Source organism: Lepus europaeus, chromosome 5 (assembly GCF_033115175.1).
Source record: "Lepus europaeus isolate LE1 chromosome 5, mLepTim1.pri, whole genome shotgun sequence".
NCBI classification, from domain to species: domain Eukaryota; kingdom Metazoa; phylum Chordata; class Mammalia; order Lagomorpha; family Leporidae; genus Lepus; species Lepus europaeus.
Window position 1 is genome coordinate 79,297,401 of NC_084831.1, and position 22,515 is coordinate 79,319,915.

Consider the following 22,515-nt stretch of genomic DNA (forward strand, 5'->3'; position numbering starts at 1 on the left):
GATGGAAGACCTCTCTCTCTCTCTACCTCTGCTCTCTCTCTGTGTAAATCTGACTTTCAAATAAATAAATTAACCTTTTAAAAAAAAGAAGTTGCCGGCGCCGCGGCTCAACAGGCTAATCCTCCGCCTTGCAGCGCCGGCACACCGGGTTCTAGTCCCTGTCAGGGCACCGATTCTGTCCCGGTTTTCCCTCTTCCAGGCCAGCTCTCTGCTGTGGCCAGGGAATGCAGTGGAGGATTGCCCAAGTCCTTGGGCCCTGCACCCCATGGGAGACCAGGAGAAGCACCTGGCTCCTGCCATCGGATCAGCGCGGCGCGCTGGCCGCAGCGCACCAGCCGCGGCGGCCATTGGAGGGTGAACCAAAGGCAAAGGAAGACCTTTCTCTCTGTCTCTCTCTCTCACTGTCCACTCTGCCTGTCAAAAAAAAAAAAAAAAAAAAAAAGAAGTTGACAATAAATTCCAGCAATTAATTTTTAAAAAATGTTCATAATAAACTACTTGGGAGAAAGAATTAGAGGGAACAAAAGAAAATCATGCAATGAAAGTGCTAGGAAAACATATAGTTACATAAACTTTAAAATTAGCATATTCAAAACTCAAGTATATGAAGGTACTTTATGGATGCTCATGGAAAAATTGAATTCATAGGTAAGTTTTTTTCCCCCTGTAACACACATTTCAAAAGAGTTTTTTGAAGAACCTTTGCATGCATGGATTCAAAAATTTTTTTTGCACCAAAATAAACTTACATTTAAAAAAAAGACTGACTTATTTATTTATTTGCAAAGCAGCATGACAGAGGATGGGGAGAGAAAGTGAGAGATAGAGAAAGATCCTTCATCCAGGGATTTAATCCCTAAATACAAGCAACAGCTGTGCTTAGCCAGGCCAAAATCGGGAGCCAGAAACTGCACCTACGTTTTCCTTGTGGGTGGCAGGAATCCAAGTACTTGGGCCATCACTTGCTGCCTTCCCAGACACATTAGCAGGAAGATGGACTGGAAGCAGAGGAGCCGGGATGCAAACTGCTGCTCTTACATGGGATATGGGTGTTCTAAGCAGTGGGCTAACCCATGGTGCCACAATGCTCCACTTCAACAAATTTATCTTTTAATTCCATTATCCATGAACCTTTTGAAGGACTATAACACAATTTATACCCACAGAGAATTTATAGATTGAAAAACAGCTCAAGTCAGAGACTATTGATATTTCAACATCTCTTTTTTCTAGATAGTTAAGAAAACTAGCAGAAAAATATGTGAACATACCTTGGGGCCTGGAAATCCTTGGAAACCTGTCAAGCCTTGATCACCATGTTCTCCCTGCAATGTGAACAGACATGCTAAATATTACTGTACAACAGTGGCCTGATATACAGTGTAAGTGCTTGGTGAATTTCTGAGTTGACACATACAGGCTGCCCCTTCAGGCCAGGATCTCCACATGGTCCTTGATCACCCTGTGCTCCTCGGTGACCTCTTTTACCTTGAATTCCAGGTTGACCAGGTAGCCCTTGTTCACCCTGTGGACAGAACAAAGAAAGGTGATCTTGACTTCAGAACTTACAAACATATTGTTTTTTTGTTTTTTGTTTTTGTTTGTTTTTTTGACAGGCAGAGTGGATAGTGAGAGAGAGAGAGAGACAGAGAGAAAGGTCTTCCTTTTTGCCGTTGGTTCACCCTCCAATGGCCGCTGCGGCCAGCGCATCATGCTGATCTGAAGCCAGGAGCCAGGTGCTTCTCCTGGTCTCCCATGTGGGTTCAGGGCCCAAGCACTTGGGCCATCCTCCACTGCCTTCCCAGGCCATAGCAGAGAGCTGGCCTGGAAGAGGGGCAACCGGGACAGAATCCAGCACCCAACATATTGGTTTTTAAATGAGACCCAAATACAAGTCCACAGTAGGTATAGTACAAGGCGTTGAAGAAATAAAATTTTGCGTGATCATTTTCTCATTATGTTTGAAAATAATAAACAAGAAGTATAGCAATGGGGAAAGAAGATTCAAGAGACCAAGATGATAAATGTGAAAAGAAAGAAGAGGTAAGAGGGACCTATAAAACTAGGAAGAACACTGTACCATAAGGCTACAGAGAGGATGGTAAGGGTGTGGAGTGTGGTTATATGTGATGCAACTTGCATTTTACTTGAATTGGTATTACTTTGATTTATTGTCCTCTATCATCCAGAGATGCTGCAGCTGCTACCACTGTGCAGAATCCTGGTTTGGATCTGTGTTTTTGGCATGACTATCTTCTCAATTCTATCTTTAAGAAATTTTCATTATGTGTTTCTCTAGGTTCCTTTGATATAAATTGTCTATATGTCATAAAAGTTTACTTTATTGATGTACTTATGACTTCACTGTATCTTTTAAAAAGCCAAGTCATTTTTCATTTATTTTTATATTTTGTTTTTGGAATGAGTTGGAATATCTTTCATTCCATTTCTAAAAATAAACTTTAAAATAAGTGAATTTTAGAGATAGATTAATGAAGAATAATGTTTGGTAGACTTTGGCCAAAAATTCTTTAATGTTTTGAGACAAGAAGTACACTTTTTACTGCAGATTCACATATAAGAGATAATAATCTTTCCAATTTCTTTTCCTAGTTTCAGCATTTGCTCAGTTGCCTTTAGTTTTAATGAAAAGGAATTTTCATGGTACAACTGTTGATAGAAGGCTAAAATCATAAAAACGAAGCAACTGAACCACCATTTTCAGTTTACTTATGTGTGTCAGAAATCTGAAAATTCTTTAGAACTGTTAAAATCAACTTAAGAGGTAATAATGACAAGGATACTGATGTCTCTATCCTAGGCTTTTATAAAATGGCTCTAGACATTGGACTAATCTTATTGTCTGGGTCAATCTTGCATTTCTTGGAGAGATTCTGTTTGGGATGTCTATTAATGTTACAATGCCCTATATCACAGGTGAGAATGTCCAGGCCATGGGCTGTAGAAGGCCCACAAAATCATCTGTCTGCCTCTGCCGTGGCAAACACAGGTAGGAGCTGAAATTCAATAAATCTATAGCAGGCGAATTTTTAAGGTGATAATTTTGTATGGTGCACAAATGATATTATAAATATCTTAATTGTTCCCAGTCCCTGTCCTATATGAAATTAATGTTAATGAAACACTTAATTACTAGCACTTTTACTATTAGTTATAGTAATAACTATTACTAATAGTCATAGTAATAATTTGTTTTGTCATCAGATTTATCAATTTGTTACCAAGGTTTAGCTTTTGGAGGAACAGGAAATGTATTTGAGAAATAAAATATGCGAAGTAAATAAGATTTCACTGTTTGGGAGCAAAAGGTAGATGACAGAGAAGGTAGAGGAATCAAAATGAGTCAAAGATAGCATATTTTAAAGCACTGTTAGTCCCGAGTGCCATCACAAGGAATGGAAATGGTAAAGTCACATTCTTTCCTTTGTCTATAATGTGTTTTTACTTTTGGCCAAATTTTATTAAATGCTATTAACCTTACATCTAGTGATCTAGATGAACCCAGGACCAGTAAGGATGGCCAACACTGCTCATTCATCACAACAAACTGTACAGTACCTTTGGGCCTAGCCTTCCAGCACTGCCTGGAGGGCCTGATGAACCCTTTACTCCTCGAGGTCCTGGAGACCCACTCAGTCCTGGTTTACCTTGGCTGCCTCTGATGCCCTAAAACACACAGATAAGACATGAAAACTAAGAAGTTCCTAGAAAATCAATCCGGAGGCTCAATACACATAGGAAGGGTTGTGTTCTGAAAGGCTGCAGTTGACAAACTGCTCAGGTTTAGGGAATATTCAGGACTTCTTCCTCAAATATGTGAAACATTTAAATAATATTTTGGGAGCATTGATGGATCACTTAAAACCTCTAATTATAGTTCATGCAGTTGTCCTGGGTTTTTAAAATGGAAACACTGAGGCAGTACGAAGGCCACCGGTACCTTCTGACTTACCCAACCTGGGTGTGAAGTATATTATTTTTGTTTTTAAAATTTTACTCTGGTGTACATAGCAACTTTTATAATCAATTAGATTCTATTCCTCAACCACACATAGTTACATAAAATTTATTAAAATAGTAAATGATAGCAAATAAAGCTAAACAAGCAAACAGTATATCCTTAAAACCAAATCCTAACTCAAAGTTAGCAAACCATGTTTTGCAAGCCAAATCCAATTCGTCATCTGATTTTTGTATAGTTCATCTATTAAAAAGTTTTTACATTTTGAAATTTTGAAAAAAAATTAGTAAGAATACTTAGAGATGTGTGAAAATTATATGAAACTGAAACTGTATGTAATAAATAAAATTTTATTGAAATACAATCATGTTCATTCATTTATTTATTTTTAATGGTTGCTTCTGTCTTACAGTAGCAGAGTTGAGTAGTCAGGGCAGAGATCTTATGTGACACTCTCATTGCTTTGCACTGCTTGGTGTATTACAAATTGCACTGATGCAGTTATTAGATGACAGTATTTATTGTCTTTTTAAAAAAGATTTATTTATTCATTTGAAAGTCAGAGTTACACAGAGAGAGAAGGAGAGGCAGAGAGAGAGAGAGAAAGAGAAAGAGAGAGAAAAGAGAAAGAGAGAGAGGGGGGGAGAGAGGGGGAGAGGGGGAGAGAGGGAGAGAGGGAGAGAGGGAGAGAGAGAGAGGTGTCTTTCATCTGTTAGCCTACTTCCCAACTGGCCACAATGGCTGGCGCTGGGCTGATCTGAAGCCAGGAGCCAGGAGCTTCGTCTGGGTCTCCCACGTGGGCGCAGGGGCCCAAGGACTTGGGCCACCTTCTAAGAGATGCTAGCACTGCAGGCTTTACCCACTATGCCACAGCACTGGCCCCCATATATTGTCTTACTGTGCCATTTTATTTCTTTTAAAACAAGTGCATATCTATCTTGCCAACACAAGAAAAAAAAAAAAGAGAAAAGTAGATTCTGAATATTGTGTTTCTAAGGCACAATGGAATGTGCAGTGTTTTGTTAACAAATTAGATGGCAAAATCTGCGTTAATTATGTAACAACACTACAGCTATGTATAACGAGTATATATCAACATTATCAGACCAAGTGTTCAACACTATATTATGTCACTGGACTGAAACAGTCAGAAAAATTAGAAAACTTGGGGCTAGAATTGTGGCATAATGGATTAAGCCACCACTAGCCATACAAGCATCCTAAAGAAGAGTGCCAGTTTGAATTTCTACTGCTCAGTTTACAATCCAACATCCTTCTAATGTGCATGGGAAGCAGGGGATGATGGCCAAAGTGTTTGGGTACCTGCCACCCACATGAGAGACAGAGATGGCGTTCCAGGCTCTTGGCTTCCACCTGGCCCAGGCCCAGCCATTATGGCCACTTGGGAAGTGAAGCAGCGGATGGAAGATCTCTCTGTCTTTCCCTTTTGTTCTTCCTTTTGAATAAGTCTTTTTAAAAACAAAAATTGGAAAATTAAAAATGGAATATCTTATCACAGCTGAATCTCTTCACAAACAATGAAAATGAGGCCACAGCTAAAGTAAGTTTCTGAGTGTTCTATTTGATATCCCAGCAAGGAAAGTCCATTATTGATGGTGACTAAATTAAATTCTGTAGCAAAAACAAACATGCATTAGGTTGTTAGCTTTTTGGCAAGAACAGTTGCTTGAATTGTAGAGGACATTGGCGTGGCATCTCATTAGTCAATCAAGAAACAAGGCAAATGTTTCTGAGTGATTATCTTTAGATCTTGAAGAATCAATACAGTACTGCTCAGGTGTTCATTCAAGGAGTCCAGGCTGTTTTTTTCTTTTCTTTTAAAGATTTATTTGACTCATTTGCAATGCAGATGGCCACAACAGGCAGGGCTGGGCCAGGCTGAAGTCAGGAGCCAGGAGCTTGATCCAGGTCTCTCACATGGTTACAGAGGCCAAGGACGTGGGCCATCTTCTGCTGCTTTTCCCAGGCTCATTAGCAGGAAGCTGAATCGGAAGTGGAGAAGCTGGGACTTGAACTGGAACCCATATGGGATGCGAGCCTCACAGGTGGCGGCTTAATCCACTATGCCACAATGCCAGACCCCATGCTGAGTTTTAAGTGACTGAAGTAATTGGTATGAATAATCTGTGGGATGCTATACATGAAAATATTTTTTTCTTTTTATTTAAATATTTATTTATTTATTTGAAAATCAGAGTTACACACAGAGAGAAAGAGAAGCAGAGAAGAGAGAGAGGTCTTCCATCCACTGGTTTACTTCCCAATTGGCTGCATCAGCCAGAGCTGTGCTGATCCTAAGCCAGGAACCAGGAGTTTCTTCCAGGCCTCCCACGTGGGTGCAGGGACCCAAGGAGTTGAGCCATCCATTCTTTCCCAGGCCATAGCAGAAGGCTGGATCAGAGTGGAGCAGCTGGGACTCTAACTGGTGCTCATATAGAATGCCAGCACTACACGGGAGGCTTTACCTGCTATGCCACAGAGCCAGCCCCGAAAATATTTTCGAAGTTAAGAATATACTAAATCATTACAATCTGAAGTGGAACCTACAATGATGCAATAAAACTGATGGCTGTAGATCCAAAGAGTTTTGGGACAGATTTACAAAGCTTTTGAAAACATAAAATGTTTAAAGGTTGAATATTCATTGTATTATTTGCCATCAGGTACTCTAAGGAAAATGTTTGAATCTAGCATTTGTTATTGAACCCACATTGTCAACAGTAATCTCAATTGGCTCTTGTGGATTTAACCTTCATTGGTTCTGAGACTACCTTGTCAGAAATAGAAGTGGAACAGCCTGACTTGTCCTATTACACAGAAGTCTGATGGCTTAAAAAGGGTCATGTTTACTTACATTATTTTTTGGGGGCTGAGATTAAATTTTTTTTTTTGAATGAGATAAACTACCCTCAATACAAGTGAACAATGAATGGCTTTGGAAATTAGGTTTTGCTTCCGACTTCATAATGTTTATAAATGAATTAAAATCACAAAGCAAAAGGGTATTTATATATGGGACGGATACTGTGGTAAAGTCATTCTGATGTTGACTTATGTTTGAACCAAAATTAATGTTAAGGAACTTTATGTACTTCCCATGCTATCAAATTAAAACAAGAAGTGACTCCACTGTCACACAGTGGCTCCTGGTTTCAGCCTGGCCCAGCCCTGCCTGTTGTGGCCATCTGGGGTGTGTACTAGGAGATGGAAGATCTGTCTCTGTCTCTCCCCCTCTCCTGATAACTCTGCATTGCAAATAAGTCAAATAAATCTTTAAAAGAAAAGAAAAAAACAGCCTGGACTCCTTGAATGAACACCTGAGCAGTACTGTATTGATTCTTCAAGATCTAAAGATAATCACTCAGAAACATTTGCCTTGTTTCTTGATTGACTAATGAGATGCCACGCCAATGTCCTCTACAATTCAATTTAGAGTGGGTGGCTTTTCTGAGCTCAGTTTCAGCAGTATATTGTATACTTAGATTCAAGAAATTTCTACATTTCAAAATCCATTTAATTGTGCAGATATGACATGCCCATATAACCGTCACTTAGAAATGATTTATCTTCAATTTAATGTCATGTTAAAAGACAAATATAAAGAGAAAATCTGATAGAATTCTACAACTTCCTTCCAAAAAATGAATACTCTCAATTAAAATCATATGCTTGTGAACTGTAGTATTTGGCAGTACCTATTTGTGTGAAAATAATTTTCAAAAATGAAATATGTAAAATATGCAAAATCTCATTATAGTTACTAACAGATGAGTAGAAAAATTTGATAATAGGTAGCCTCAATAAATGAATTATTATACTCTCCAAAGAATGACATTTTTCTTAACTAGTTGATGGAAATACAAAAATTATGCACAATTATATTTTAAATTTCATAAATAAAATTTTTGTGAAAATGTATTTTCCATCCTGTTACATAGGTTCCTAAATCATATGCCAGATTGTGCTTTTTGCCCTGCAAAAAATCAAAATATTTATTCATATTTGTAGAATATTTTGCTAACCTTTCTCTCTTTTTAAAATAGATTTATTTATTTATTTGAAAGGCAGAGTTAAAGAGAGGCAGAGATAGAGAGAGAAGTGTTCCATCTGTTGGTTCACTCCCCAAATGGCCACAACTGCCAGACCTGGGATAATCTGAAGCCAGGGTCCAGGAGATTCTTCTGGGTCTCCCACGTGGGTGCAGGGGCCAAAGGACATGGGCCATCCCCTGCTTTCCCAGGCCATAGCAGAGAGCTGGATGGAAAGTGGAGTAGCCAGGTCTCGAACCAGAACCCTCATGGGATGCTGGCACTGCATGCAGTAGCTATACCCGCTACGCTACAGCACCAGCTCTGCTAACCTCTCTTCTAGGAAATGATTGCTACTTTTAAGTTGATTCTTGGGATACTGGATTGGATTATGCAATAGTTCTTCCATGCATTATACATGTACTTTTGAATATCATCTCTGTGTAGGGAAAATATCATGAGAACCTCTCTGAGAATACAAATATAAATAAGATATGGATGTTGTTTGCAAAAAGCTTAAAATTAAATGAAAAAAGATGAAATATGATATTTAAATAGTTATAATGAAGGCAAAAATGTGAAAAAAATCCAGGTGAAATATAAAATAAATACTAGAGAGGTCTTGAGTAGGGGAAGTTAGTCTTTAGTGGTAATAAGAAAGGGAATTAGTGAGACAATCGCATGGAACTGCAGTACAAGACAAAAATATTGCCTTTAAAGTTAAAAATGTGATAGCCGAGAGGTTTGGCTGAAGACAGACTACAGTCATTTCTATGGAAGGCCTGGTTGAGAAGATGGAGTTTAATAAGTGAAGTCAATTTTGAATTTAATGCTATAGTATTTCTCCTTTTTTTCAAATAATATTTGCTACAGATTATATCATCATGTTTAGTTCTCTTTCTAAAAAATGAAATATATTAAATTTATGCTTTATAGATATTCTTCATAACTACAAAACTCATTCAAATAACAAATAAGCATATATCTTTTGAATACTAGGTGCTATGCACTATGGCAGGTGCCTAAAGGGTGGTACTTATAGGATCAGATTGCTAAATTTGTTTATCCATTTTTTGGTGACAATCTAGATTGTCTTTTATATTTCTCACCATGTCTACATTAATGTGCTCAATATTTGTAAGAACCACTAACAAGGCATTTTAGTGTTCATCCATGTATATGAAAGCAAATCCAATCATGGTTATCTGATGCTTTATGATTTAATAATTGAAGAAAAATGTTCAGAGGATACATAGGTGTTATAGCAATGACCAGGTCTTTAATGGGAATAAAACTTTATAGGAAAGGCATGTTTATGGACAAAATTCTGAAAATAGTACCCTCCCCCAATAAAAACAGAATCAGCTGAAAGTTTTAAAGAAGTCAATTACCTTCAGAGAAAGCTTATTTTAAAAGGTAATATACTAGGCCGGCACCGTGGCTTAACAGGCTAATCCTCCGCCTTGCGGCGCCGGCACACCGGGTTCTAGTCCAGGTCGGGGCACCGATCCTGTCCCGGTTGCCCCTCTTCCAGGCCAGCTCTCTGCTGTGGCCAGGGAGTGCAGTGGAGGATGGCCCAAGTCTTTGGGCCCTGCACCCCATGGGAGACCAGGAGAAGCACCTGGCTCCTGCCATCGGAACAGCGCGGTACGCCGGCCGCAGCGTGCCTACCGCGGCAGTCATTGGAGGGTGAACCAACGGCAAAGGAAGACCTTTCTCTCTGTCTCCCTCTACTGTCCACTCTGCCTGTCCAAAAAAAAAAAAAAAGGTAATATACTGGTACAAAAGACAGAAGGAAATGAATGCATGCAAGCATGAAAAGAAAAATCAAATAGATTAACAAATTAATTCCAGAATTAAATTAGGTGAAAAATTAAGTTATAGATACAGATGAATATAAGAATTTAATTTAATTTTTTTTGACAGGCAGAGTTAGCGTGAGAGAGAGAGAGACAGAGAGAAAGGTCTTCCTTTTTCCATTGGTTCACCGCTCAAATGGCTGCCACAGCTGGCGTGCTGCACTGATCCGAAGCCAGGAGCCAGGTGCTTCCTCCTGGTCTTCCATGTGGGTGCAGGGCCCAAGCACTTGGACCATCCTCCACTGCCTTCCCTGGCCACAGCAGAGAGCTGGACTGGAAGAAGAGCAAACGGGACAGAATCCGGTGCCCCAACCGGGACTAGAACCTGGGGCACTGCAGGTGGAGGGATTAGCCAAGTGAGCGGTGGCACCGGCCAAGAATTTTATTGTTTTTAAAAAAGTGCTGAGCTGTCTTGCAATGTTGTGAGCCTCCTATCCCTCGATGTACAAGTATTATTCAAATAATGTAAGTTGTAGGGAGATGCATTACATTAAAAGATTAACAAAGATGATTTTAAGATGATTAAAAATTCCACAATTCTAAAATAATATGACTCCACCTCATTTTTATTGTAATTCTGGGCACATTTTAGGATTTTTATTTTTCAAGAGAAAAAAATGTATCTTTTGGGTGATACATAGACAATGGAAACTTGTATAGTATTGAATATCCTTCAAATCAATAGGCATTTTGAACTGAGAATAATAAGGCACATAAAATTCATTGTTAGGGTTGACTGGAAACTTCATTTTTACTTGAAGTTCTATCAGACTTTTAACCTAGCCCAGTGAATGTATTCCAAGTCATTTGGTGTTCATGTTGGTTTCTTAGAGAGAAATTTGAGGATAGCAGCAGAGTGTTCTGTACAAAGTTCCAAGCAATGTTTCATTCAAGTAAAGAACAAACATTTCTTATTATGAATACACAGATGGATGACTCATTTTGCTTGCAATAGAAACAGATGCTAATCCCTAGGCATTCTTTCCAGTGTCTTCTCAATGATTTGTCTGAAACCATTCAGCAAAGGACAAGTCATTCTGAGCAAATTTTAAAAAGTAAATAAAACTGTAATAATTACCAAAGATATGAAAATAGAACAGTTTACCTGAGTCTTAAAAACAATAATACAATTCATAAAGCATAGGCCGCTTCATGGCCAGAGTTTCTCCTATTCTCAGGTAGAGCTGATTCCTTTAATGAGAACATTTTTGAACCCTGAAGGAAAGTGGTATCAAATTTGGACAGGAATGAAATTGATAGCTGCCTAAGTCTTAGGACTAAAAGGTGGACTGGATAAATGTTGACAACAAAACCACATCAACCACAACAACTAGAGTTACTTTTTGTTGAGTAACTTATCAGGTGTAATTGTTGAGTAATTATCAGGAGTGATAATTACATTTTATTATTTTATTTAATCTAATATCAGTTAAGGAAAGAAGAGGAGGTTGCTTTTTACATCAACTTCCCTCTGCAGAAAAGAAGGAATAATAGGGGTGTGCCTCTACTTTGTAACTGAATGGGAAGATTTGCGAGGGAAACAGGCTAATCTGTAGATATTTAGAAGACATAAGGAACATATTTTGGAATGATGGTGACTGGTGTGTGTATAATAGTGAAATATACCAAAGAATATCATTCTGGTTGTTATTCCCCTTGCTCTGTGGTTTTGATGTTTTATTCTCAGGATTGAAGCAAATATACTAAGAAATAATAAATAAAATTTGTTTAAATCCTGGCAACAATAGAAATCTGCATTTTAAAGATTAGCTAGGGAAAATTATCTTTAAAATTATGCTGAATTATAAATATTTAAGACACTAATTTCATTTATTTCACAATAGCAGAATTGATACATTTAAAATGACACTGAGCTCAAAATTATGATTTTTTATTTAAGCACTGCCTTGAAAAATTTCTAGGAAATCTTTCTTCTTTCTTTTCTTTTTCGATTGCCAAGAACCTCTTGTAGATGTAGCATCACATTTATATAGTTACTAACTCTGCGAGAAAAAGTAATTAGAATTAATTTACTTTCTATGCCACAAAAATATGTCCAATGTGTTCAAGTTTTTTTATTAGACAACATGTGTACTGAATTTTTTTGTTAAGCCATCAAAATCATTAGTTATAAAAGTAATACTTTGCTTTCCTTACTCCAGAAAATAAAAAACACTCTGTTTAGTGGAATTTTCTCACTTTATTTGGTTTACTAAATATATCACCCTACCTCCCCAGGAAAGAACTGACTATTTAAAAATATGTTGGATGGTAATTATTAGGTGATTATATGCTGGGATACATTATAATATAAATAATGTAGCATTCATAACATTTTCCTACAGTACCAGTCATAAGTAACATAACCAACTGCTAGAAATAAGATTTATGAATGAACCGTACACTAAAGTTAGGAGGTAATTTTAACTTTGAATCTCTAACCATATTAAAGTTTATGGAGCTGAGGGTAGAATTGAGACAAGTCTTTAGGTAGTGAAAACAGGTATGCTTGACTTAGGTCCATTCCCAAGTGTATACAACACTAACCTCTTGTTCAGCTGTAATAAATAAGGCATTTTGACGCTGCTTTATCTCACAGAACTATTTACATATTTCCATTAAAACAAATGATAGTATAATAATCATGAAAAATGGAGAGCACAAATGTTAATACAACCTTGGACCAAAATAAGAGTATTATATGAATCTCCTTTACCCAGGTCTCCACACACGATCACAGGTCTAACGGGAATAGCAAGAGGACATTTCATTAACACCTTGGCTCTTAGACATGTCTTGGATCACACCACTATGAAGAAATAATTTCCACTCTTTAGTTTAAAAAACAAACACTAGATCCACACTGTCTTATTTGATCTTCCAATAATCTTGTGAACCTGTCAAGCTCCCTCCTTATTACAGATGCGTGCATTTTGGATCCTTTCATATGGCAAGTTCTTCTCATTGGTGACTTAGTCTTAAGTGTTCAGCTGAGGCATAACCTCCGGAGTGAAGCTTCCCTAATTTACCCCACATATAAACTGTCTCTCCCATTATGTGCTGTTTTATAACACTGCCTACTCATATTCCTTAAATAGCAATTACCACAATTTGGAGTTATATGCTTCTTTACTGTCTATTTTATTCAATTGTTAGTTTGATCCATATTAAATTGTGAGTTTTTTAAGGTCAAAAGTAGTCAGATGTCAACAATTTATTATTATTACATATATGTTCCACATGAGAAGTTGTTGCCCAACTTTTTCACTGCTTATTTCCTAATTTCTGGCTCATATTAGGTACCAAGAGATACATGTTGGGTGAATTAATGCTATCTTAACTATTAATAATTATTATTATGGAAGAATGATGCTAATAGTTCATATAGTGAATTGAGAACATTTAATATTTCATTTGATTCTTATAAGAATCTTATGACTAGGTATCACTGAACTTACTTTATAGATGGTGCTTAAGATTTTAAGTATCTAACACATCTAAATTTTAAACCCAAGTCTCCAAGGTCACAGTTACTATGTAGAGAACATTCATCTCTCAAAAATCTATGGAGCTTCTTCTATGGGTCTGACACTGAGTATAGTGTTAGGGACATAAAGATGAATAAAACACAATTCTGCTCTATGGGAATCCACGATTTCTTGGAAGAGAAAGACACAAGAACAAGTAGTTAACATCCATATTACCCATGTTCTAATGGAAGAAGCACACTGATTGTAGAGAAGTTCTGAGAAGACAAGACTAACTCTGACAAGAAGAGTGCATGGAGGAAATAGTTGTTCATTGAATCCTGAAAGATCAAGAAATCTTTCATAAAGGGAAAGCTGGAAAAGCTTTTCAAGCAAAGAGAAGAAATTACATGCTCTAAGGCTGAAAAGTAAGGGAAATGCACAGAATTTGGTGGGGGAAAAGCAACTAAGCACACGTGCGGGAAAATGGGTTCTGAAACTAGAGTGCCTGGTGTTGAATTCTGGCTCCACTACTTGTCTTTGTGATCTTGGGCAAGTTACTTAGTCTGAGAATCAGCTTCCCTTTCTGTAAATTGGAGGTAATAGGCATATCTACTTTATGGTGGGGGCGGTTTATGAAGGTTAAATAAGTTAATACATAATCAGCACCTGGAAAGGTGCCTGTCCTATAATAAGCATTTAATAATTGCTAGCTCTTATTGTGACTGAAATGCACAGTACATGGGAGGAGCCAGGAGACTGTATAAGTCTGTAAATGTAAAGGCCAGATCACGGAGGATCACCAGTCTGCAAAGGGCATGAACTTTATCTGATTGAAATTTACTGAAGATTCCACTAGGAAAGTTACATCCTTTAGCAAATCTTTCATTGTGTTGCTAATAAGCAGCGAAACTAACTGAGATTTGTCTGTTCTAGAAGAATCCTTAATGAGCAGAAAATGGGCCAATACAGGGCAAGGGGAAGAAGAGGGAGACAGCAGCAATCTGGATAAGCAATAACATCTTAATAGGAGTTGACAGCATTAGCTAAATGTAGCTCTGGCTAGTGCAGGTATGTTTCCATCTCCAAAATACCGCGAAGAAAGAAATGTATCTTAGAAATAGAAATTTCATTAATGCGACCTGCTCAAAGACTAGAGAACACAGTCTAGATGGGTGGCAGGGCCACTGGTGTTCCTAACAGAGGCTTCCATGGTGGTCCTGCTACTCTATGATGGTATTATGAGTTGGCTGATGAAGTGTGTTTCTCCTCCCTATACAGTACTGGACACAATCCACAAATGGAAAACTGAAGAGTTCATGTTCTTGTAAGACAAAAATCTTATTTTAGTCAACACTTAAGCCTATGTTCACCTGACAAACTATAAAGTCAAGATTGAAAGGCCTTGATTTGTCCTAAATTGAGTTGTTGGTTTTGTTTCTTTCCCTCCTTTACAATAGTCAGTTTTATTAGCTGCAGAAATAAAAAAAAAATAGAAAGACTGGTAAGCCTTCATTTTGGTGACAAATGGATTTATGATCTTTGCAAGGAAAAGTTGTTTTCCTTTTTCCTAAATGATTGAGGTACTGTGTTTGTACAGAAGTTCAACTCAACAAAAACAGCATGGTAGACTCATTTACTACAGATGTGCTATGTTGACTGCCCTCAAAACACTCATTTGTACAGAAGGAAATTTACAAGGCAACAGTGAGCCTCCCAATACCATCCTTTAGTTACAGTCACATGACCTTGAAAAAACATTGAGACTGAAGAGTGAATATGCCAGGAATTCTTTAATTCCTTGGCCACATCAAAAAAAGAAAGAACATTGTTTAGGAAAATCAGGCAGTTGCATAATGCTAGAAATCCCAGAATAAATATTTTTCTCAGTGGATAAACCCAGCGGTCTTTAAAGGTAAGCCAAGAAACACCATGGTGCCATGATTTAATAAAAAGGACCAATGGAAAGATGTTCTTATCCTTGGTTGAAAATATTCCAGGGAACTTGCTACTTTTTAGAGATGATACTATTTGCTCCTAGGGAGTTTTTCTATTACTGTAGTAGGTTTTAAAAAATAATTCTCTTGGAAATACCTTTCTCATTGACCAGCTAGCCACTGAATAACATTTCATTTCAACATCTCATTGAACATAAATTCCTTATAAAGCATTGTAATTTTAATTTCACATCAAATATTCTACAGAGAGCAGACAGAATCATAGATAGTATTTGCACATTCGTAAATATCATTAGTATGCACAAACCTTTGGGTTACAAAGAGCATTCCCTCAAGGGAAAGTTATTTGTTTTTATTTTGATGAATACAAAACACCTCAAAGTTACAACATCCTGATATCCTAAGTATGCATATAAATTTTTTTCTAACCTTTTCAGTGAAAAAGGTAGCAGATGATGACTTATGATCTGGAGCTAACTTCTTACAAACAGCAATATCAGGTATCATTCAACTTCATGGTCCTGGGAGATATGCTGCATTAACTACTATACTATAGTTCATTTTAACTTTTTAAATCACATTGTTCAGTGAGCTTTCTGCACAAGTAATATGTAAAGGAACCCATCTTTGGCTCAGAATCTTCTTCTGTTGAAAAATGTTCTGGGGCCATTGCTGTGATGAAGTGGGTAAAGCTGTCACCTGCAGTGCCAGCATCCCATATGGGCACCCATTAGAGTCCCGGCTGCTCCACTTCCAATCCAGCTCTCTGTTATGGCCTGAGAAAGAAGTAGAAGATGGCCCAAGTCCTTGGGCCCCTGCACCTACATGGGAGACTGGGAAGAAGCTCCTGTCTCCTGGCTTCAGATCAGCACAGCTCAGGCTGTTGCAGCCATCTGGGGAATGGGCCAGTGCTGGAAGACCTCGTTCTCTCTCTCTCTCTCGCTCTCTCTGTCTCTCTCTCTCTCTGTCTTTGCCTCTCTAACTCTGTCTTTCAAATAAATAAAATCTTAAAAATAGTTCCTATTTAGCAAAAGAGCAAGTTAGGAAGTAGAGCTAGAGTGTGCATGTGTTATAGTTTGACTACATTACACTTAGACTCCCTTCTATCAGCTTTGTCTTCAACCAGGAGGTCCTGCTAATGAGTATTTAAATATGGTCATGTTTCTCTCATTTAAAAATAACTTTTTACCTTAAGTTTATTCTCTGGTTATTATCCTTCTCTCCCCTTCAGAACCAAACTTCTCTATCGAGGGTCTGAATATATCCCCCCTCCCCATTATTACTCTCTCATGGAGTATTTCAATCCTATTCTGCCCCTCACAAATCAAATTAAATGGTTCATTGCTAAAGTTACTTATGACCTCCATAGAGTAAAGTACATTGGTGGGTGGGTATTGGTGTAGCAGTAAGCTTCTATTTGGGATGCCCACACCCATATGAGAGTCCTTGGGTTTGAGTTCCAGCTCAGTTCCCAATTCCAGCTTCCTGAAAATATGTGCCTTGGGAAGCAGCAGGTGACGGCTCATGTTGTGGCTCTGCCACCCACATGGGAAACCTGTATTGAGTTCCTGGCTCCCAGGCATTTGAGAATGGAGCTAGTAGATGGAAACTCTCATTGTCTGTCTCTGTCAAATAAATAAAATAAATTGTAAAAATTTAAAAAAGAAAGTATAAAGAAGAAGAACTTACCCAACCCTGGATGAGAACGTACTAGAGAGTCTTGGTACTAACAGTGTGATAATACAACACATCAGAGATCAGTTAACTTTTTCAGTGAAAAGGCCAGGTAATAACTATTTTAGATTTCACCAATCATATGGTGTTGATTATAACTACTCAACTTTGTTGTTGTAGCACAAAAGCACCCATATCAGCATGTAAAAAGATGACAACATATCAAAACATACTGGATGCAGCAAAATCAGTGTTCCCAGGGAAGATTACAGCAATTAGAGTCTATATAAAGAAATTGGAAAGGCATCAAATAAACAATCTAACAATACATCTCAAGGACCTAGGAAAACAAGAACAAATCAAATCATAAATTAGTAGGAGGAAAGAAATAATTAAAATTAGAAAAGAAATAAACAAAATTGAAACAAAAAAAGATACAAGAGATTAGGGAGATAAAGATTTTGTTTTTTGAAAAAATAAACAAAATTGGCCAAACAAACAAAAAAGCTAAGGGAGAAGACTCAAATTAATAAAATCAGACAGGGAAAAGTAGATCCTATAACAGACATCACAGAAATAAAAAGAATCATCAGGATTTACTACAAACAGCTATATTTCAACATCAGAAAATCTACAAGAAATGGATAGATTTCTGGACACAATCTACAGTTGAGTCATGGAGACATAGAAAACCTAAGCAGACTAATAACCAAGGTGGAGATTGAATCAGTAGTAAAGACACTCCCAACAAAGAAAAGCCCAGAACCATATAGCTTCACTGCTGAATTCTAGCAAACTTTTAAAGAAGAAGTAATTCCAATTTTTCTCAAACTATTCAAAACAATTGAAAGGGAGGAAATCCATCAAAACTCCTTTTATGAGGCCACCATCACCTCAATTCTGAAACCAGAAAAAGATACAACAAAGAAACAGAAGTATGGACCAATATCTCTGATGAACATAGATGCAAAAAATCTCAACAACATACTAGTTAATTGAATCCGACAACAAATCTAAAGGATCATTCACCTGGACCAAGTGGAATTTATCCCTGGTATGCAGGAATGGTTCAATGTACACAAAACAATAAATGTGATATATCACATTAACAAAGTGAAGAATAAAAGCCATATGATTATCTCAATCTCAATAGACTCAGAGAAAGCATTTGATAAAACATAACATTCTTTCATGATAAAAAGCAAATTGGCAAATTGTGTACAGATGGAACATTCCTCAACACAATCAAGGGAATATATGATGAATCCACAGCCAGCATCATATTGAATAGGGAAAATTTGGAAGCATTGCCACCAAATTCTGGAACCAGGCAAGACTGCCCACTGTCACTAACTGCCATTCAACATAATCTAGAAGTTTTAGAGCCATTAGGCAAGAAAAAGAAATCAAAGGGAAACAAATTGAAAGGGAAGAAATCAAATTGTCCCCATCTGCAGGTGACATTATCCAAGATATATAACAAAACCAAAAGACTCTACTGAGAGGCTACTGGAACTCATAAGTGAGTTTGGTAAAATTGCAGGATATAGGGGCCAGTGCTGTGGCATAGTGGGTAAAGCTGCCGCCTGCAGTGCTGGCATCCTATATGGGTGCCGGTTCAAGTCCCAGCTGCTCCACTTCTGATCCAGCTCTCTGCTATGGCCTAGGAAAGGTCCTTGGGCCCCTGCACCCATGTGGGAAACCTGGAAGAAGTTCCTGGCTCCTGGTTTCGGATCAGCACAGCTCTGGCTGTTGTGGCCAACGGCTGGTTCACTGGGGAGTGAACCAGATAGAAGACCTCTCTGCCTCGCCTCTCTCTGTGTAACTGTGACTTTCAAGGAAAATAAATAAATCTTAAAAAAAAAAGAAGCTCCTGGATCCACCCTTTGTTTAAAAAAGATAATTGCAGGATATAAAACCAACACACAAAAGTCAGTAGCTTTTGTATTCATAGAAAATGCCATGACTGAGAACAAATTTGTAAGATCAGTATTGGGGGGGGGGGGGCTCCAATCTAAAAGGAAACAAAGTTGCTAAGCCTTTGCTGGAGTTTGCTGCACTTCCGCATCCCAGTGACTCAGCATTTCCAACAATCCAAGATGGCCCCCGGGGGAGGTACCCAGCCTGACAGGAGACTTCCGTATTTGTGAACAGTATGTGTCCTCGGCTGTGATAGGCCCTTGAGGGCGTGCCCGGCTCATGTCCTGCCTTACCTTTCAGCTGGTTGGCTCGGTTTCTTTGTGCCCTGGACAGCCCCCTTTCTGTGTCTATAAAAGCTTTTCCCCCTCCCAATAAAAAGTCAAGAACCTGGCTGTGCCCTGGGTGCTGACTGATCTCCCGGCTCTGGTGTGGCTCTGGTGTGATTCCTTTGCCGCCGACACTCATCATCCCACTCGGCCCCTGAGCCCCCCAGGCTGGCCCTGAGGAGCTCTATCAGACCTGCTGCCCCATAGCGAGCAGCAAGTATCACTCACAATAGCTACAAAAAATTTAAATACTTTAGAGTAAATTTAACCAAGGATGTTAAAGTTCTCTATGATGAAAATCACAAAACATTAAAGAAATAAAAGATGATACACACACAAAAAAATGGAAAATGCTTCCATGTTCATAGATTGGAGGAATTAATATAAACAAAATATTCATACTACCCAAAGCAATTTTTAGGTACAATGTGATCTCAATCAAAATACCAATGACATTCTTCTCAGATCTAGAAAAAAATACACTAAAATTCATATGGAAACATAGGAGACTTTGAATAGCTAAAGCAGTCATAAACAACTGAAACAAAGCTGGGGACAATACAATACCAAATTTCAAGACATACTACAAGGAAGTTATAATCAAACTAGTCTGGTTTTTAAAGATTTATTTATTGGGGGCTGGCCCTGCAGTGTACTGAGTAAAGCTGCCTTCTGCAGTGCCAGCTTCCCTTATGGGCACCAGTTTGAGTCCTGGCTGCGAGTCCTGGCTGCTCCTCTTCTGATCCAGCTCTCTGCTATAGCTTGGGAAAGCAGCAGAAGATGGCTCAAATCCTTGGGTCCCTGCACCTGCATGGGAGACTGAAGAAACTCCTGGTTCCTGGTTTCTGATGGACACAGCTCCAGCCATTGGGCCATCTGGGGAGTGAACCAGCAAATGAGACCTTTCTCTCTGTCTCTCCCTCTGTCTGTCGCTCTAAATAAAATCTTAAGAAGATTTATTGACTGATTTGAATGTCAGAGGTATATATAGAGGGAGAGACAGAGAGATCTTCTATATGCTGGTTCACTCCCCAGATGGCTGTAATGGCTGGGGCTGGGCCAGGTGAAGCCAGGAGCCAGGAGCTTTTTCTGGGTCTCTCATAAGGGTAGCAGGGGCCAAAGCACTTGGGGCATCTTCTGCTGTTTTTTTCAGGCCATTAGCAGGGAGCTGGATTGGAAGCAGCCAGTTCACGAATTGGTGCTCATATGGGATGGCTGGCATTCCAGGAGGTGGCTTTATCTGCTATGCACAACACCAGCTCTTCTTATTTTATTTTCTACCATTAAACAATGTAAAAGTCTTTCCTGGCACTTAGTTCATATAAAAATAGACCAATTTGATTCACTGGGTATGGTTTGCTAACACTGGAATATACTATTGATACAGACCTGGAATAAATGAGAATGTATAAGCAAATTGGCTTGATGTTATCTTTTGCCTTTAGAGAGCCAATCTCCATCTTTTTCTACTCTGCTGTATCATCCAGCAGGCTCTGTTACTCTCCAGCTGTGCAAGACAACTCTAAGACAAGGGATGAGGACATTTAAGCAGACAGGTGCAAGATCAAAACTTTGAACCACCAATCCCTCTTAATCTTCTCGGCTTGTGGATGCTGTCCCTATTCAAACACCTGGAACACTATGAATAGTCTGATAAATTGGCATTTTGAAGTTTGGACTTCATTGTGGCCTACGGTCCATGAGTATGAAATGCTACAACTTCCATCTCTAAAGGTGTCCAAAAGCTCAGGAAGATAGAAATGTGGAGATGACTCTATTCTATGCAATCTAATAGCTACTCTCTAACCTTAGCAGCTCTGGAAGGGTTTAAAGTAAGTCTTACTGCAGTGTTAAGTGATTCATCAGAATTAGGTTCTCTGATTGAAACGGGAATATTGGAATCCATGAGAGGTGGGGTCCAAGTTATAGGGCTTTATAATGCAGGAGCATTTATCATAGCATGCCACAAGGATAAAGTGGTGTTAGAATGCTGGGACCTGCATTCTGTGGTTTTGGTAATGGGACACAGGGTACAGAGTGATTAAATTTACTACAGCTTACTGGATATCTAGGTGGGGAAAGTTTTAGGTCTTATGGATATAAATCTCACTCAAGTTCCTATAGTTGGGATTTAGTGTGTGTGTGTGTGTGTGTTTGACAGGCAGAGTGGACAGTGAGAGAGAGAGACAGAGAGAAAGGTCTTGCCGTTGGTTCACTCTCCAATGGCCGCCACGGCTGGCACACTGCGTTGATCCGAAGGCAGGAGCCAGGTGCTTATCCTGGTCTCCCATGGGGTGCAGGGCCCAAGGACTTGGGCCATCCTCCACTGTACTCCACAGCAGAGAGCTGGCCTGGAAGAGGGGCAACCGGGACAGAATCCAGCACCCCGACCAGGACTAGAACCTGGTGTGCTAGCGCCGCAGGTGGAGGATTAGCCTATTGAGCCACGGTGCCGGCTGGGATTTAGTGTTTGATTTATCAAACTCATGAGATCCTTTACCAGAATGCCCTAAATGAGAGGGAGTCAGATTCTCTTTGAGGAAGAATCCTGCAATGTGGTCAAACGTGTGTACTATGAGTCCTCCCCTGAACCTTCTTTGGAGGGACACGTGGTCACTTGCTGACTAAGCACAGGGGAAATGTAAATTCCTAGGCTTCCTGGGGTCTGTTAGATCTGGCTGTGAACTTATGACAGTCCCTAGAAATAAAACATATCATCATGGTACTTGTTCAGAGTAGAAGCTTATTAATGCCAGGTGATAAATGGAGTTTTGGCCCAATTACTTTTCTAAGTGTCCCAGTGGGATTGTGAGCCTAATTTTCCTCTATCCAATCCAGAGCACGGGGAAACTTCCTAATGCATAAATTGAAGGTTATTATGTTAAGAGCCAAGTAGTTGTTAGTGCAATCATCTCTTCCTGATCCTTCCCATTAACAGTAAGCCTAAGGCAAGAGTATATCCTTTGGAAAACTGTACATATTAACCAAATCCTTTGGAAAACTGTATATATTATTGCCACAAAGACCTGAAAGATACAGGAGTAATGATTCCTATGATATGTCTTAGCCATTTTACTTACCTGCTTGGCTGGTACAATTACCAGATAAGTCTTGGAGATAACTATAATTTTTTTTTTTTTGACAGGCAGAGTGGACAGAGAGAGAGAGAGACAGAGAGAAAGAAAGGTCTTCCTTTGCTGTTGGTTCACCCTCCAATGGCTGCTGCGGCCCGCGCGCTGCGGCCGGCGCACCGCGCTGATCCGATGGCAGGAGCCAGGTG

General features: G+C 38.9%; 1 protein-coding gene across 6 annotated transcripts in view; it reads right to left on the bottom strand.

Moving 5' to 3' along the window:
- COL24A1 (collagen type XXIV alpha 1 chain) overlaps positions 1–22,515 on the bottom strand; it is a 421,092-nt gene that overhangs the window by 51,083 nt on the left and 347,494 nt on the right. For all 6 annotated transcript variants that reach the window (XM_062191650.1, XM_062191653.1, XM_062191654.1 and 3 more), the window contains 3 exons: positions 3,580–3,687; positions 1,418–1,525; positions 1,272–1,325 (listed from right to left, as the gene is read on the bottom strand). In XM_062191650.1, the coding sequence (XP_062047634.1) occupies positions 1,272–1,325; positions 1,418–1,525; positions 3,580–3,687 (270 nt within the window). The remainder of the gene's footprint in view (positions 1–1,271; positions 1,326–1,417; positions 1,526–3,579; positions 3,688–22,515) is intronic.